The 19139-nt window shown below is 35.6% G+C and overlaps 1 protein-coding gene across 4 annotated transcripts in view; it reads right to left on the bottom strand.

Moving 5' to 3' along the window:
• The window catches only part of PCCA (propionyl-CoA carboxylase subunit alpha), a 250707-nt gene that overhangs the window by 2150 nt on the left and 229418 nt on the right, over positions 1-19139 (bottom strand). For 3 of the 4 annotated variants that reach the window (XM_058184791.1, XM_058184793.1, XM_058184794.1), the window contains 2 exons: positions 15744-15884; positions 2471-2548 (listed from right to left, as the gene is read on the bottom strand). In XM_058184791.1, coding sequence (XP_058040774.1) covers positions 2471-2548; positions 15744-15884 — 219 coding nt within the window. Of the gene's footprint in view, positions 1-10; positions 658-2470; positions 2549-15743; positions 15885-19139 lie in introns of those variants that run through there. The other variant, XM_058184792.1, reaches the window with a different exon arrangement.

Raw genomic sequence — 19139 nt, 5'->3', positions numbered from 1 at the left:
GGCATCAAAATAGCTCAATTTTGTCCTTCGTTGGATAGAAGAGAAGTGTTGTCAGCTAGTCCCATAACGCCAACATATACTCAAGCACATTACATAAAAGTTCAGATTGTGTAGAAAACCTTAAATATTTTAATATACTTTTACTAACAAATTTGTCAATGTTACTGACTGACAGGTTGCCACAAAATATTGCCAATCACATATATGTGTACACACACTTAAAAAGTTTAAACATCTTAAAGTAGTTTATCTTAAAAACTTTAAACATCACACATAGTTTATATGCCAAAACGTTGACTTTATTAATTTTGTTCATGTAAATAGATCTAATGAAAAGAATTACAAATTTCATATATACAAATATTTATAATGTAGTGAAGTACGAGTTTCAGGGAAATGTTAATTTAAATTGTGAAAGCTAATTTAAATCAACTCACTCCATTTTTATTTTATTTGTTTTTTGTAATAAAAAACGTATAGCAGTAGTTGAGTTTCCATAACTCCTTTGCTTTCATAAACATTCGTTTTAATTTCTGGTTGACCATAAAATAGGCTACTCCGACTGTGGTAAATTTAGAAAGAAATGATTTATTCCAATTCCACAAGTTCATCTCCTTCCCCAACAGTATCTCCAATTTTGCAGTGTACCGCTTTCACCTGCAGCACAAAAAAAACCCCCAAAAAAAGTAAGTTCTAAACACATTTTTATTTCTAAACTGTAATTAGTTACACCTAGAGAATAGACTCTGCCAATGACTGGAGTGGCTTTGCCTAATTACCTTGACTAACCAAAGCATATTTTGTATATAATTGTCCAGGGTGGGGGGAGGAGGCAGTGGTGAAAGCCAAAATTTTTTACTACCGGTTCTGTGGGCATGGCTTGGTGGGAGTGGCTTGGTGGGTGTGGCAGGGGAAGGATACTGCAAAATCTCCATTTGCACCCCACTCTGGGGCCAGCCAGAGATGATATTTGCCGGTTCTCAGAACTGCTCAAAATTTCCGCTACCGGTTCTCCAGAATCTGCTGAATTTCACCCGGGGGGGGTGTGTGTGTGAAGTAAGTATTTATGTGTATATGAAGGCCCTTGAAGAGGTTGAAGTGTGCATTTTTGAAGAAGTGTCAGCCTCAGTTCCTCAAGTAACAGATTTGTCAGTTGCATTGCTCATGGCATTGCCCTGCACAAAGTCATTTGCAAATAGGTTACATGCTCCTAAGCTGGTACATAGTCAATTCCGTATCAAATACGTAAACAAGCATGAAATTACTGATACCTAAAAAAAAGTGTCTTTTGGAAGATCTTTAGACAAGTTGTGTACATTTTGCACGTTTCTATTTCGACTCAAACACTGCATCAATAAATGAATGTTCTTTTAACACTATATATTTTTCTGATCAGTTCAATCATTCTGTAGAAAGCAGGATACAAGACGCTATATGGGGTAGTCCATATGTCCTTTTCCATCTTTTCTTGGTTTCGTTTGTGGTTTTTCTAAACTCACAGTAGTACCTGAGATTATATAATTCTGCTTATCTTTATTATTTATTAATTAGATCAATTTACCCCATTGCCCCTCTCAGGACATAAGTCTAGCACAAGTAAAATATGCTAGTCCAGTTGTAACGAGCAAGGAAGGGCCTTATTCCAGTTCTATAAATGCACATATTTGCCCAAGAGCGTAATACATAAAAGGTGGCACACTTCGTGAGACATAATGTGACATGTCTAAAATGAAGGTTGGAAAAGCTCATCTGGAATCTCGCATGTAATACAGGTAGTCCTCAACTTCTAACCATTTGTTTAGTCACGGTTCAAAGTTGCAACAGCGCTGAAAAAAAGGGGCTTATGACCATTTTGCACACTAACAATTGTTTTAGCATCTCCATGCTGATCGAAGTTGGGCATTTAGGCTGTATTTATGAAAGTTGCACTGTCCTGGGATCATGTGATCACCACTTATAACCTTCCCAGCCGTCTTTCAATAAGCAAATCAATGGAGGAAGCCAGATTTGCTTAATGGCTACATGGTTCACTTAACAACTGTGGCAAAAAGGTCATAGCATGGGGCAAAACTCACTTAACGATTGCTTTGCTTGGCGACAGAAATTTGGGCCTCAGTTATGGTCATAAGTCAAGGTCTAACTAGTGTTTTTTATTTTATTTGTTTATTTATATCCCACCTTTATTATTTTTACAAATAACTCAGGGCAGTGAACATATCCAACCCAGTTTCCTACTCCTGTTTTCCCCACAACAACAACAACTCTGTGCAGTGGAATGGGCTGAGAATGAATGACTGGCCAGTGCTTTTACTATGAAATTGTGACATTTAATATTTTGGTAGTCCAGGTCCTAGCATACCACTACAGTCTCAGTATAATACCCCGTAATGCCAGATTTTGCTTTCTTTAAATAGTGTTATGTGCAACCTGTCGAATATTATAAGACACTGGAGTGTATCTTAAGACATACCTTGCCAATTTTAGAAGCAACCAAACTGTTCTGCATTTTCATAGCTTCGATCACGCAAATTTCTTGACCTTCTGCAACCTGGTAAAAGCAATAGATAGCACTGATGTTAACAAAAATAAAATAAAAATATGCCATCAAGCTGTTTCATTCTTTCAGAAAATTAATAAAGTAATTCTGTTTGGACCCTGCTAGTAGAGGAAAGCAGGCAGCAGGTGGCTGAGAGTTGAAGTCCACAAGTCTTAAAATTGCCAAGGTTGAAGACCCCTACATTAGAACAATTAAATATCATGACTGAAATATGAGAATATTTTTCTCTAATATTCTCTTTGAAAGCAACTGCTTCTGAAGAAGACAGTATGGACCACACTATCCACTCTGGACCAACAAGATTCTGAAAGGATGAAGGGTGTGGGAAAGAAAGAGAGAATATAAAGCAAAAGAGCATTCCTGTTTGTCTTGGAGATTTTATAACATTTCTTCCAAAACACTGTCGGCAATGGTTTAAAAGGTTCTTCCACAAAACGATCTCAAATACCAGGTGAATTAATAGGGTTAGGATAATTTAAAAAATCAGCCTCCCTTCCAGTCTTTAATGCCTACTTATTTTGTTTAACAATGTTTCAGGAAAATTCACTTAAATTAAAAAACAAATCATGACTAAATTCTTTAAATAAGTAGAAATTAAAATATAATCAGTTTCATCTAATGCATATATACAGTAAATAAATGGTACGGAAGAACTACATCTATAGCCTTAGATAAAATTCTTATTACAAAATTGTACATTGTAAAGAAAAGCAACTTTAATATAAGCTCTGAATATAAGGCATTCAATACTGAAATTATTCTAGATATTATACAAAGTCAGGAAATCAAATTCAGAGCTGCACTATATCAAATTATATACTTATGGGCATGTGTGAGTTTATACTGCTTAATGTTTCTCCTGCATGTAGCAGTCTAAAACATCAGGGAAAATTTAGTGAAACTTCTCAAAATTGCTTATATTTTTCAAGAAGGTTTCTTACTATTTTTGTACCTTCTTTCCATTTGTACATTTTATATTTATAATCTGCAGTTGTCCTGCTAGGATACTATATTTTTCAACTGTGTTAAAAATTTACAGTTCTGATACTTTTAGATTCTGATCCTAAAGGGGGAAAAAAGAAATATATTAACAAATAATATTCCTGTCATACTTAAAATCAACTTATGGTACACACATTGAATATTCATCTCTTTGTAAAATATTTTTTTAAAAGAAACTCTGTCATTTACTAATCTAGAATGATGCTTTGTTTACACAATGGCATGGTCATTTTACTTCTGTGACTTCTCAACAAGTTTGCAAGCAAAATCATGAGACCTAAAAGGCTTCAGCTATTATCTACCAGTTGAGAAGATGCTGTATTAAAATAGTTCAACATGGGCACAGGTTAACATTTAGGATTTTTCCATTGTTTGTTTTACTTACAAAAAAACCCTATAAATTCCATCTGGAAGTTTGCTGAGTTTTTGGAGAGTAATAAATAAGCTACAAGGCTTTATTAAACACAACAGGTCATCCCATTTATTTCCTTACTGTCCATCTTTTCATCTACACTATCATAAATGAACTGTATGATCACACAGAATAGAATTTTTTTTATAGAAGAGAAGTTTTTTATTGGCCAAGTGTGATTGGACACACAAGGAATTTGTCTTGGTGCATATGCTCTCAGTGTACATAAAAGAAAAGATACGTTCATCAAAGTACAACATTTACAACACAATTGATGGTCAATATATCAATATAAATCATAAGGATTGCCAGCAACAAAGTTACAGTCAGAAGTGGAAAGAAATTGGTGATGGGAACTATGAGAAGATTAATAGTAGTGCAGATATTTTACTATATACATGACTAGAAAACCGTAGAACTTTTTATCAAATGCTGATAAATTATAAACTGTTTATTTACTATGAGGTAAATATTCACCTCAAATTGGTGGCACATACAATGGTCTACATGAGCATGTTATCCCAATAGAAAATTGGTTATATGTGAAATTGACCTCTGAATAGGAGGAGGTGGTAACCAAAACCTTGAAGCGCACCCGAAAGACCGCAGGTAGCCAGTGCAGACTGCGCAGGAGCGGTGTTACATGGGAGCTGTGTGCGGCTCCCTCTATCACCCGCGCAGCTACATTCTGAACTAACTGGAGCCTCCGAGTGCACTTCAAGGGGAGCCCCATGTAGAGAGCATTGCAATAATCCAAGCAAGAGGTAACAAGAGCGTGAGTGACTGTGCATAGGGCATCCCGGTCAAGGAAGGGGCGCAACTGGTGGACCAGGCGAACCCGGTAAAAAGCTCTCCTGGAGACGGCCGCCACGTGATCTTCAAACGACAGCCATCCATCCAGGAGAACACCCAAGTTACGCACCTTTTCCATTGGGGCCAATGATTCACCCCCAACAGTCAGCTGCGGCTGCAGCTGTCTGTACCGGGGTGCCGGCATCCATAGCCACTCTGTCTTGGAGGGATTGAGCTTTCTCCCCATCCAGACCTTCCAGGCACCGGGACAGTACTTCGATAGCTTCGTTGGGGTGGCCTGGGGTGGAAAAGTACAGCTGCGTATCATCAGCGTACAGTTGGTACCTCACCCCAAAGCCACTGATGTTCTCACCCAGCGGCTTCATATAGATGTTGAACAGGAGCGGCAAGAGAATCAACCCCTGCGGCACCCCACAAGTGAGGCGCCTCGCGGTCGATCTCTGCCCCCTGTCAACACAGTCTGCGACCGGTCAGAGAGATAGGAGGAGAACCACCGATAAACGGTGCCTCCCACTTCCAAACTCCCCAACCGGTGCAGCAAGATTCCATGGTCGATGGTATCAAAAGCCACTGAGAGATCTAATAGGACCAGGGCAGAGGAACAACCCCTGTCCCTGGCCCTCCAGAGATCATCTACCAACGTGACCAAAGCCGTCTCCGTACTATATCCGGGCCGGAAGCCGGACTGGAACGGGTCTAGATAGACAGCTTCATCCAGTTATTGGGGTAGGTGACGTGCCACCACACTCTCTACAACCTTCGCAACAAAGCGAAGGTTGGAGACCAGACGATAATTTCCCAAAACAGCCGGGTCCAGGGAAGGCTTCTTGAGGAGGGGTCTCACCACCTCCTCTTTCAAGGCGGCAGGGAAAACCCCTTCCAACAAAATACAGATCTTCCTACTGAATTAGCACCCTCTATTCCATGAGAGAATTATGTAGTGGGTAAAAATAAGAACAAATCGGTTCCTTTTATATTTGAAGGCAGCCCTATTTTTGTGTATTAAATCATGGTTTTCCTTTAAAACTGAGCTCTTCTGAATTTTGTGGTGGAGTTCTCAAATAAAGAAGAATTTTAAAAGAAATCTGTATTTGGAAAAAGAGCAAATAATAGTTGGAAGCCTTTTGAGATAAACTCACCTATTTAACTTTTTACCTTAAGAGAGGAAAAAAATGTATTTCCATAGATACCCAATATTTAAACACTGGCTTTACTTCTAATAATAGTTAATTTGTCTAAAATGGCTTTAGTGGAAAGTGTCACTTAAAGCGACCACATTTAATAATTATTCTTTATGTCAATCCTTTATAGTCTTTTCTTCCTACTGTGTTGCAAAACAGCAAATCCTAAAATTAGTCCCCAATATCTCACAATTTCCTACTTCATTCATTCTCTAGGGCTTTGTTCAGCTTCTTTCACTGCATAATTGTGTGTATCTTTTTGCCTGCCTGTATTATTTAAGCCGGAAAATGAATATCTTAAGAGATCTCTAAAATATCCTCTTTCATCATTTAAGGATTAAGTTCAGCTTTTAAAAACCCTGTAACTTTTCCAAAGAGATTGAACTGGCATAAAAGTACACATATATACAAATCATATCCAATGGTATAATTTGTATTAATTAAATCCACTTGTGATTAAAATGTGTCTTTGTGTATCAATGGTTTTAATGAAGGTTTGAAATGGGGAAAGGGATTTATCAAGTACAACCCAAAACATTTATTCACCAATACCAATTTCAGCCTTGAACTCTGATTTCTAAAAAGGGGGAAAATGCAAATTATGTTTCAAATATATTTTTTTTCATTTGGAAGAAACAGAATCAAAAGTGCTGGGATTAAAGATAAATGTGAAAAATAATATTTAATATTTCATTCTAAAATGAAGTATAACATCAGATTCAATGGTGTCTTGCATCAATTCTTCAAATTCCATTTTTAAATTACAGCTGTTCATTATAGCAATTGAAAACAAAATGTGGGCTTAGACTGAGGATTTGTACAGCCTTGAGGTTTATGCAAAGAAAATTAAAATATGGCAGTGCTTCTTGAATAAATAGTTTTTTCGAAACTGGCGCACAAAAAAATAACAACAAAAGATTGTTAATGGTTTTTCTATGGACATTTAGAGGTACAATGAGGTCTCAGACCAATTTTTGTGAACCTAGCCCACTTCCCTAATACTTCTGTGAGTCATCAAGACTTAATTATTGTGACAGGGTATCTTCAATGTTAGGCTTACAAAACAGTCACAAGCCTTGCAAGTCTTTTTGATAAAACCAATCGGCCCTGATGTATTTCTCCACTCTGTCTAATTGGTGTAAAGTTTGGAGATCTGACTCTCGTATCTTTCGCCCAGCTTGCTGCATCCTCTCCTCTGACACCAGGTCAAGGTTCACATTCGCCTCTGATTATCAAAGTGGCATTCATTAAGCAGCGGTCTGCCTCGCACCAAAAGGAGCTAGCTTGGAGGAAAGAAACCTCGGCCCATTTACTCAGCAGATTTTAGCATTTTAAGGAGCCCCAAATGTCACACAGTATTGCTATGTTTTGAAGAGTTTCAGCTGATGATTAATTGTGAGTGATGGGAAATAAAATCCAGTAAAGCCAGCTGCTTGCCATGGTTGGCAAAATTGCTATAATGGATATAGGCTGCCAATTTTCCAGTTTTACTGGCAAGTCTTCCAAGTGTAATTAAGGGAAGTTATAAATGATATGGAAATCTATCAAGTCCTATTTATTTTCAGAGAACTCTTTCCCCAGAGACTTTTATCTTCAAGCTTATCATTTGCTTTGTTGTGCTAATGATTTCATCCATTTATTTCTATTAAAGCCCCCATATTCCATCTTAACGAGATAGATCCACTTCTTTCACAAAGGTTTAAAGAAATGGAAACCTCTTTAAGTCAGACTGCAAGCTTTCTATTTTCCTTTTGTAACATTTAAGCGGGTAGCTTTGTTTGCTTTGGGGAAATTCCGTTTTAAAATACTTCATCTTTTTCTCTCGTTTGAATCAGCTACAAAACCTTGAAGAAGCAACCCAGATTTTTGGAGACGACAAAGTCACCCACCCTTTAGGAAAGGAATAAAATAAAATGTCAGCAATGTAAAAAAGGGGTCTTCGATGCTACCCATTGAGCCGAGAGTGGTGTTGCTCACTAATGTAGTTTGATTTGGAATAAAAGCATGAAAATGATGTGCACGGGTCTAAAATTGGAGAGGTAAAGGATGAGTGCACCGTATTCCATTTCTCAATTTCATCCTTCAGAACCACAAAATGGGGGGTTATACAGTTACTGGATGAGATTTACGGTAACAGCTGTGGTCCTCCCACACAAGGGAGGACCTTCTAATGGGGTGAGGTCTGCTTAGAACAGACGGGGAGTTACAAAACAAGATTTCCTATTAAGGACAAGCCCTAATATCCTGCCTAAAGAATGCAATGAGAGAGAGAGAAAGTCAAATTGCCTTTAGGTAACCTCAAAGCCTACATTTTGCAGCTTCAATGAGACGCACACGCTCGCAAAATCTGGAGCTGTTTTCAAAAAAGCAAACTGCTTATAAATGACAGGATGCAAAAGCAAGAGACTCCCCCACCCACTCCACCCTGTTACTCTCTAGCCACTGGAAAGCCTGCACAGGAAACCGTGCCAGTGGCATATGGCTTTCTACTGTGCTAAACATTCATACAAAAGACAGGTTCATCAGTCATTGGTATATTTGGACCGGGGGCTTAAGGGGGAGGGAAAAAGGCTTCTGATGGATGCTATTTAGAGCTGACCTGCTGCTAATACATTACCAGGGCTGGAAACTCTCCTGACATTGGAACAGCAGACCATGAAATACAGCACATACAAGAACATACACCACGTTTGCCAGCTTCCCCAAAATAATAAATAAGCTATTTAAACTCTGTGCCTAGTATTGGGCCTGCTATAAGAAAGCCTGGGTCAGTCCTGCACAGGCCAATTAATGCACAGCATCTGCTGCACAGAAGCAGCACACGAAGCACTTCCGAATCATTTCGGCAATTAAAAGAAAATTGTTTCCTGCCTGTTACGACAGCAACTGTTTCAATGCAAGAGTGAGCATCAAATCATTGTCTGGAGCTGGAAAAAAATTAAAGCCTCTTTTTTTTTGTAACCGAGGAAGGAGGAGGAGGAGGAGAAGGAGGGCGGGATGGAGATTTCTTACGCTCTAAGATCATTCTTTTGTTGCCCTACATTGTTTTTTTTTCTGCCAAATTAGACAGAAGGCTCTGAAGACTTGCAAGGACTTTCTACTGTATCACCTTCTGGTGCGCTGGGGCTGTAGGAAAAGATGGATCAATATCCACCTCACAGGCTAGTCTGCAAAACTGAAAAGGCTGCCATTTCATTTTCAGAAGGCTTCTGTATTTTTAGAAAGAGCCTTAAAGTTGGGAATAATCATACGTAACGAAACAACAAAATAAAACAACTGGGCGTAGGAAAAGGCCAGGCTTTGGATCTGAGCTAGTCAAAGCCCTAGTTGGAATGTCATTTTAGTATCATTGTCAGTCTGAACACAGAAGAAATATATTGACTGTTCTTAATGTTCACACAGCCTTACTTTTAACCACGATGGGGGCAGAGGTAGCTGAAAAAAACTAAATCATAGTCTTACGAGCTATTTGAAAACTGTGACAAATTCTGATTACAAAGTAATTTATTCGCTGCGGTCAACATATTTACATTCTCAAACAAAAAGGTGAGACAAAGGAAAATGTGTGTTTGGGCTTAATAAAAAAAAATAAAAGTTTTTTTTAATCCCTCCTTGTTTTAACATCATGTTTATTTTATTAATATCCTGTCCCTTTTTGCAACCACCCAATTGTTTTGGCTACTGTTCATCCTTGAATTTTTCTCTTACTCGGTGATTTCTTGGTATTATGTGTCTAACTATAGCCCTGATATTGTTCAAATCCATATAAAAAAAAGTACTGTTATTTCTCCCATAGATGTTAATTCTGAAACAGGAGAGCTACAAAGATGAAAATATAATTAGCAGTAATTAACAGCAGTTGACAGATGATTATTAAACTTTTTACGCCATACTCCTTTAAGGAATGAATTTCAGTAGAGTGCATCCCAGATTTTTTGACCCTTGATTAACCAAAGGTCAGAGATGTTCCCCTGACAGCAATAAGTACCAATCATTGTACCCCGACTTATTCAATACACAACTGTTCCCAGAGGTTCTAGAAATGTCCAGGGTTCCCTTTGGGAGGTTGGGTTAGTTTAACAGCCAGAGGGAATAAATAAATGAGGATACAATTTTAGAAATATTTTGAGTATGCTCTGATTGCTAAAAGATCATGTTTGCTAAAGATGTCTTCTTTTGCTACAGAAATTAGAATATTTGCTTTTATTTTCTAACCAAATGTATTGGCTCTTAATTTGAAAACAAGAAAACCACCCTGGTACATTTACAGAGAAAAATTATATTGTATTATAGAACCTACACTGAAATATGTATGATTGTATGCATGTATAACACACACACACATACACAAACTTTCCATACATTTACAAGCTGCTGTATGTTTTTATTTTGGGCATCGGAGTGAGTCAAAATGCTCTGGTGCCATATTTTGTTTTCAATGTGAAATGAATTTAGCACACCAATACCGAAGCAGAGCACAACCTTGCTTAAACAAAGGGCTACAATCAAGTAAAAGAAAAAAGGATCAGTTGCTAACATAGGTATATTAAATACAGCAAACAATATTTGGAATCCATTAAATTTTATACAAAGCTTCATAAAAGGTACTTTAATAAATATGGCCTTAATTATACCAATTCTTTTGCCCGCTTCAAACCTCTGCTAATGTTAAAGCATTGAGTGTTTAATTGAAATATAATAGCTGAAGAACATGGAAGACATTAAAGATTACAAGCAACAGGTAGGATATTTGAAGTCCAACCTCATATTTTACAAGAAATCACCAACTCCTATAGTGTGCTTAGTCAAGTGAAGGAAAGAGATAGGATTGGAAGGTGTGTTTAGATTGCTGCATTTCAACATTTTGAGAGATGAAACAATGGCAGGGCATTATCTGTAATCTCAGCAAGATATAGTTTTCTTAGGCTTTTTAAACTGAGTGTTAGAGAGTTAAATTGTGTGAGTCTAAAACTGAATACTATAACTCTGAAATCATACACTTTCCATTTGACTAGTGAACACTTTCAGTTCTCCCATGAGATATCTAAAGGGACATTCATGTTTCATTTTGGATCTGAAATTATTGCTGCCTGCATTTCTAGTAGGTGAAACCGTTCTAGGTTCAAGCCATTTCTTAAAAAACATAAGACACTATTTCTGAACTTATGTACTTTTTCCCTCAAGATGTTCTGGTCTAGATATTTTTTATTATTATAGCATATATTCATATAATTTTCTCAATAAAACAAAAAGACAGAGGAAAAAGGTAGGTCTGAAGCATTAAAGATTGTGAAAATTCAAAGGTTCTTTTAAATTCTCATTATAAATACCTTATATATATTGATGTTCAATGTCTAAAATTTGTTTTAGGCTGATATGGTTGTGTCTTCAAAACGTATTACTTATATTTAAATGTAAGTAAAGAAAAAATAAGGCTCTGTTAAGAGCTCAAGACCTTGAACTCCATAGAATAACATCTGGCTACCAGTATCTGATGATTCCCAACAAGGATTAAAGCAGTAATTCAGTGCCTTCTGGTGGATACTATAATTCAACACTTTTGGAATTTCACTTATTTACATGTAACATAGCTTAATGCGAGTTAGCATATGACCATAATTATTTACACCAGTTTAAACTTGGAAATGCTATTAATACCTTGCTGTTAATAGAGAATATTATGTGATATAAAAGAAACCGACTAAGATGCCATATTTTTAATTAGAGATCTCCTTATCAAACTCCTTTAACTTTACATCTATTGTTCAATTCAATCTTACAATTTAAAGAGTATCATTCTGTTTGCACATATGCAAAACAATTTTACACTTACTTTTCTGACCTTCAACTTTCTTCCTATCAATGTAACTTTTCATACACAACAAAATAATTTTACACTCACTGTTGAGGATTGGCAATGGTCTTCTTCCTTCCTTCCTTCCTTCCTTCCTTCCTTCCTTCCTTCCTTCCTTCCTTCCTTCCTTCCTTCCTCTCTCCCTCTCTCCCTCCCTCCCCCTTCTTCCTGCCCTTCTGAATATAGCCCAAAATCTGTACTCAATATTCAAGAGCAGAGATAATCTTCAGCAGCTCTGAATAAAATAAGTAAATGTTTTGATTCTAAAATTTCCAAATATCAAACATTAATATAAAATTATTTGAATTTTAAAAAGTTAAAAAATAGTTTAATAATCCACTATGTTAATTTAAAGAAAAAATGGCCAGAAAAACTACATAAAAAATACTTAGTTCTGTGTGAATAAGAACATTTTGAGTTACTTTTTCTAATACAGTCCTTCCCTATAAAACAAACTGAAAGGTTCCAATGATATACCCAAGGCATGCCTATTTTCACTTACAGAAAAAACAAAGAAATCTCATCAAGGGGCTTCACGTGACTAAAGAGAAAAGTCTATCTGATATCCCCTGATATTTATACACTTTGGAATGGACTGACTCCAATGGGGACCTATAAGTGAGATGTACACTGTGGATGTTTTTTCACTACAGACAACCCATTAAGGTAGAGTAATGCCTCCTTTAATATGTTGGATGGACCAAGAGGCCTAAAATAGATTTGGAATGTTTTTGAATGTAGACAAACCATTATATAGAAATAACTCCTACTGGTGTGGTACCTGGCACACTCATGATGTCACCTAGCTTACTAATGAAATATCTGCAAGAAAGCCACCCAGCTCAGAGAGCACCAGGGACCCCCACAGTTCAACCTTGAACTATCAATATTCCCTTTATCAGCAATTCCTACTTGTTTCAATATAATGGGCTGGCTGCATTCTCTATCAATAAAGGATAGATCTCTAAGATCTATTGATCTCAGTAAAAGTAAGTCTTTGACCAGTTAGTACAGTACTGTATACCTTCTGGTTAGTTTGTAGATCTGGCCCATACTTTTCCAAACCTGGGGAGGAGAAACTATAAAAAACCTCAATTGTGTTCATCACAATACAATATTTTTATATGTTTACCTCATTGTTAGTAAGCAGATAGTATCTTAACAGAAACCAAAATACAAAAAAGTGAGTGAAATAAATACCATCATTTTACAACTTCAGTGTATGCCCAGGCCCTAGACCAGTGGTCTCCAACCTTGGCAACTTTAAGCCTGGAGGAATTCAACTCTCAGAATTCAACTCTCAGATTTCTGGGAGTTGAAGTCCACCAGGCTTAAAGTTGCCAAGGTTGGAGACCTCTGCCTAGAGTGAAAGAAAGTTATAGCCATCCTAATATTTTCTTACAATGATGCTATGCTCTGCAAGACAGAAACCTCCTTGTGAGATATCACGAAATAAAATTTCATCTCTTGCAATATTAAACTTCACTGAAAATCAATTTGCATATCTACCAGTTTAGGATAATGGCCGACGGAAAATGTTTTTGGCATTTCTGGTAATATTGTTTCACACTTCGTTATATTATTAACAAGGAAATACACTAGAAAATAAAAAGAGTACTTAAATACTCCTTAAGTTGCCTGAACAGTGGACAGGAAAAACACAAATCAAGATACATTCAAACAGGGGAACAAAACCCCTGGTGGATAAGAATCCTGAGGCCTTCGAATAGCTGCAATAATGATCTTTGTCCTGATGGACAGCCAAAACATATAAGCTGAATCGTACCATCTCGCCTCTTATTCAGTCTGGAGACCTGATACAAACTCGTCTCCCTTCAGAAAAAACTTTTTGACGTCAGTCTTGGAAAGGAAGGATTTACGCTAAACCCCTTTTCAACGCCACAAATGTGTTTTTGCAATTAAAGCTGTCCAATTATCACTGACAAGTCCAAATCACCCTGAGCTGTTCAGAAGCTCTGCTTCTCGGTGCCTCCAGCAAAAACCCTGCAGGCATAGGTGTTGGGGGCGGGGAATGGGCAGAAATAGGGGAAAGAAATATCTCTCATTATTTAACAACTTCTTTGGATTCCACTGTATTGCTTTCAGAATAATTGATTGTCTGAGAAGAATGCTTTCTCCGTTTTAATTTCCTGGCTCAATGCCCATCCTCTTACAGTTCTGTTTCTTCATGCAGACAAAATATTCAACAAAAGCAGTTCAACAAAAAGATGCACTTTTTAGCATCTTATTATTTGAATCTCACTCTAATTCTACTACAATGAAGTAGGCTTAATAGAAAATACCCACTGTGTCTTTAAACTTCTCTCCCTCACACACACACACAAACTTATTTGTTCTCTACCTCATTTCTTCCAACTGTTTGGCATAGACTAGAGGAAAGACTGGCTTTGCACCTTCATATGGCAGGGGGAAAAGTAAGCAATAGATATCTTTCTAATGTCTGCTCAATTTCTTCTGGATATTAATGTTAGCATGATAAAAAATGTTAAGGTGAATTGATATAGTCACTTCTTGCAAACATTTTCTCAGAGCTTAAAAGGAGCACGTAAAGATTAAGAGACAAAATGTTCAATATATTTTTGAGAGCAAAGCTCAAATACAGCTTGTTCATTTAAAGAAGTTATCTCTGAAGCATATGTTGGTGTGTGTGGAAATCAAGCTAAAGCAACACTTTAAATTGAATTACTTGTCTTTGTTTGTAACTTTGTTTTTAAATGTTAACTATAAAATATTTCAAACTGTGTGCAAATGCAAATATAACTTCCCTTTTTTGTGGGGTAACAATAAAAAGTGAAGAGTTTGCAGGTTATGTTTCGGTAAAACTATGCTGAACCTAACTTACATGCATGTAATATATGTAATAACAAAGTTCACAACATTTATGCTGTTTCTTAAGAACTACAGAAAAAAATTCTATAAGTAGTTTTTTTTTAAAAATCCGGCTTAAAGAGTTTTCTCCCTCAAAATATAACACCAACACAGAAAATGAATTATCTGTCAGTTGGACAGCATGTAAATGTTTTTATCTTCTCGGCCTCTTTTGTCTTTCTAGTTTTTCATAAGGAATGGCATGCTAACTCAGGGACATCATTCAGTTGCTTTTTCTTTTGTATAATTTAATAAAATGAAACCAATGTGAATTAAAGAAAATAAAATCGAGCTAATTTATCCAGTTGCCAGGCTGGGGAACTCTTCTAATATAGAATACAGGTATTCCATATATCTATATGTCCAGAGTGTGTGTGTGTGTGTGTGTGTGTGTGTGTGTGTGTGTGTGTGTGTGTAATAAATAGCATGGTAGGCATGGGAGAATTCTCACATAGTTTTCAAAAAAACATGGGAAATCAGCAACTTGTGTGTAAAATGTTTCACTAGTTCTAATGAATATATAAAATGCAAATTATCAGTACTTTCCCTCATTTTTACAGGTCTTAGAGGTTCATTTTTTTATTGCCACTGGTATATAACATCCCAACCATCTTACTTTAATGTTGGTCTTGCACAACAAGATTTTTCTAAGTTCTGACTGAAAGTACTTTTCTGCTGGAGATAAGTAAACTATAGGACCAAACTACTGCTTCGAGAAGGACTAAGAAATTTATAATCTATCATTACATGCAGTCCTTATTTCAGAGCAACCCATTCTGAAATTAGGCATAAGTAGGAACAATTTTCCATCTCTCCTCCCAATACACAATATTGGACAACAAATTTAGTTGTTCATCAGGTTTAGATGTTTAAACTCTCCAACTTCTCTCCAAAAGAGCCAAAAATAGTAAGCTTGCTTTCTCAACAGAAAAACTCCTACTGAATTTTAAAGAATTTTTTTTTAAAAAAAACTTTAATACTTCAATGAAAAATATTCTTAATTTAAACGGACATTAGGAAAAGAGAAGCTCTTACCATGTCACCAGGTTTTATGGAAACTGCCACTACTGCCCCAGGCATTGGCGATCTTATGATACTTGTGGTATCCTCCGTAACTTTTTCTGGCATGTATTTGCTCAGTTCTGCAGCAAGTTCGCTCAACACACGCAATTTGTACTTGGAAAAAGGAGAGGAGAAAGAACTGTTACAAAAGCAAATTATATCAAATCAGTATTGATTTTTTTTTAAAAGGAGCATAGTATCTAAAATCTAGAGCAAGTATGTGTTAATATCTTAATCTTGCTTGAACACCTGGAAATTGAAAAAAAAATGTTGCATTTTTAAAAGATATTGGTAGCAGACTAAATTTGATAAGTCAATTAAAATATTGTTGGGTTATCCCTAAAATAGAAAATACAAATTGCATCTTTAATAAAGTAAACTAATATTTTAAAATGTATGTGTATTATATATTTCATTATGTATAATCCAGCATTTGTCATTAAATACAGTTTAACAAAATAGACCAAATTTTGTCTTTCTGCAAATGTTCAAGTGTTGTAAACATTTTATAATTTTATTTTGTACATTACAAATCTTAATTAAAATGATTATTTTAATACAAATTATGTATTATATGCACTTTTTCCTCTCTATCTTCTGCCAGTCATGCTTCCAAAAAGTAGATATGTAAACGTAAGAAAATTGATAACTTGTCCAAGAGATATACTGTACCTCTATTAATGTACAAAAATCAAGATATTCCTCCATGAAACAAAAAGGTAGTTTTAATTTTTTGCCTAAAAGTACAAAGCCCACATGTTGCAGTCTCTAAGATCATAGACTTCTGAGAATACAAGTTCAATTTAAGTAAACTATCAAAATAATCAGTACAGGCTATGCTAAATAAGTAAATGTTTTTGAACTCATATAAACTTTCTGTGCTTTGCAGATAGGTTTGCTTCTGTGCAAATTTTTATGTTAATGTAACCAAAATGACCAACAATGTTTCAAGAGGGAAAAACATATTATCAGTTTTTACTATTTACTAATACATTTTACATAGACACTGAAACTCCAATGATTTTATCTTCCCATTAGATTTTTTTTCCTTTAATTTTTTTATATGGCCATCTGCTTTTAAAACTTGTTCTGGACATTGCTTTTAGGCCTCCAGCAGATGGCAGCAGGAGTCCATGAGAAACTTTATCTTTGGCCATCAGCAGACAAAAGAACAAATGCAGCTCTTTCACTAATGACTGGTCTTGGTTTTAAAAAATGTGGGTATTTGAATGGCAGATAATAATTTAATATACACTGAGACCAACCAGCCACAATATCTAGTATTTCTGATTATTTTAACTCAGTTTTCACTAGTTGAGCCTTAAGCAATTTAATAGCTCCAGAATGCAAATAAAATTAAATATTTTAGCTTCGATAACCCATAACTATCACTTTTGAATATCTCAAGGCATTTGCTACATTAATCCATCTGCAGTAGGATCTCTGCCCATTGAAAAGTGATGTATAATTAGGGTTATGCTTAATATCACATATAATATTATATAATTCAGTAAAACAAACAAATTAATAATGTTTGACCAACGCATCTTAGGCCTCAATTTGCCTCAAATTGATCTTTTAGAAATAATTGGGCATAACCTTATAAGCATAACCCCATTTCACCTTGAAAAAGCAGAGAAGATGGAGTGCTGCTGTGGTCTAGCAAACATGCCCTAGAAGCTGTCCAATGAGCTAGTACATCTATTGAAATGGAATGATGGACAAGTTTAAGAGAAAGTGTTCATTATTTCCAGATTTTTCAATTTAGACAGAGCTCCCCACGTTGTAAAGAATACCGTTTAAATGCTCTGATTTATCCACAAAGTAATAATATAACTGGAGACAGGCTAGGGAGCTACTGTACTTCAACCTAATAGTTTACATTTTATTTCTTGGTTACCCGAAGAGCACTCAGTCCATCAAGACATACCAAACAGAAGATCAAAGTGATAATACATTTCATGCTCTTATATAACTCTCATTCATTTTTGTGAGATTTCAATATCTCTCTCTAATAGGGGGAGGGAGCATTAGGTACATCAGCTTGAGTTATTTTATTGTGCTGTTATGTGCTCTGTATATAGTCCATTTAAAAAAAGTTATTCTGCAAAAAAAAACCCAGGATGGATACATACAACATCTCTCCCTCTCTCTCTCTCCCTCCCTCCCTCTCTCTCTCCCTCACACATAAACTAACAGAGCACCCACATACAGTAGGAATCAGCACTTATGCACCAATTAGCAAGGACATCACCAAATAAAATTTTCAACATATTCCATGCTGTAATTTTACATAGTTAAAATTAATTATTCCATATTTAGTGCATTTTGCTTCACAACATTCAGATAAAAACTGTTTTTGTTGCCTTGTATGTAACTGGGATTACTTTCACCCAGAGATAGATCATGATTGTGAAGACTACATTTTAATTTAATTTAATTTAATTTAATTTAATTATGTTATTCACTGATTTATAGAGAAATACACATCTAAAAATACATAGACTTTACACATTTCCTTGAGATCCCACACACACAAAACCTCCCCTTAAGCACTAGCATTATTATTTTAAAATATCCTTCCCCACAACAAACACCCATACATCCCACAAACACAAAAATGGGTTAGTTTTGATAAAAGCAATGTATTTGGATTTCCTATAATAAAGACTTACAAACCAGGCATATGAATACAACCACAAATTAATAAAATACATAGAATGGATTACAAGGGATCCAAACTGTTAATAGTGTTCTAAAAACTAAGATTTAGCTCTTATTTTTTTAAATCTAATTTTTTAAAATTAAAGTGACTTGAAACCTAAGTTTGTTAATTGCAGTTTTAAAATTTCCTAAGAAGAAAAACATTTTCCAATTGTAATACCCAAATAACTACTCCATAGAATCTCTTTTCAAATAAAATGAACATTAGTGACCTAGAAATTCACATCTGCCATAAAGAACATAAGAAGGCCCTTAATGAGATTTATAGCAAAAGTTATCAGAATTGTTATGTTCCACAATAGGCCAAATAACATATTCTGCTTACACTGTGAGTTTTCAATCAACATGTACTAAGATCTTATTGTATTTAAAAGTTATGGTTCTTTCTGGAAATTATAATGCCAATCGTTTTCTTCCTTCTGTTAAAATCTGTCTGTTATATGGCAAGACCAAAAAAAAGCTTCCAAAATAAATTATAATACAAATTCTTTGCAAAATATCCATTCATCAAAGGATGAATTAACTCATAAAATTATACCTGAATGTAATGTCTATCAAAATGTACAGTTTCAAAATCTAAAGGAAATGCCTTTTTTAGATGTAGATTGAAAATTATGATTAAAAAATAACCACCTTAGAAAGAAA

This window comes from Ahaetulla prasina, chromosome 5, assembly GCF_028640845.1.
Source record: "Ahaetulla prasina isolate Xishuangbanna chromosome 5, ASM2864084v1, whole genome shotgun sequence".
Taxonomy (NCBI): Eukaryota; Metazoa; Chordata; class Lepidosauria; order Squamata; family Colubridae; genus Ahaetulla; species Ahaetulla prasina.
This window is presented reverse-complemented; position numbering and strand designations above follow the sequence as displayed.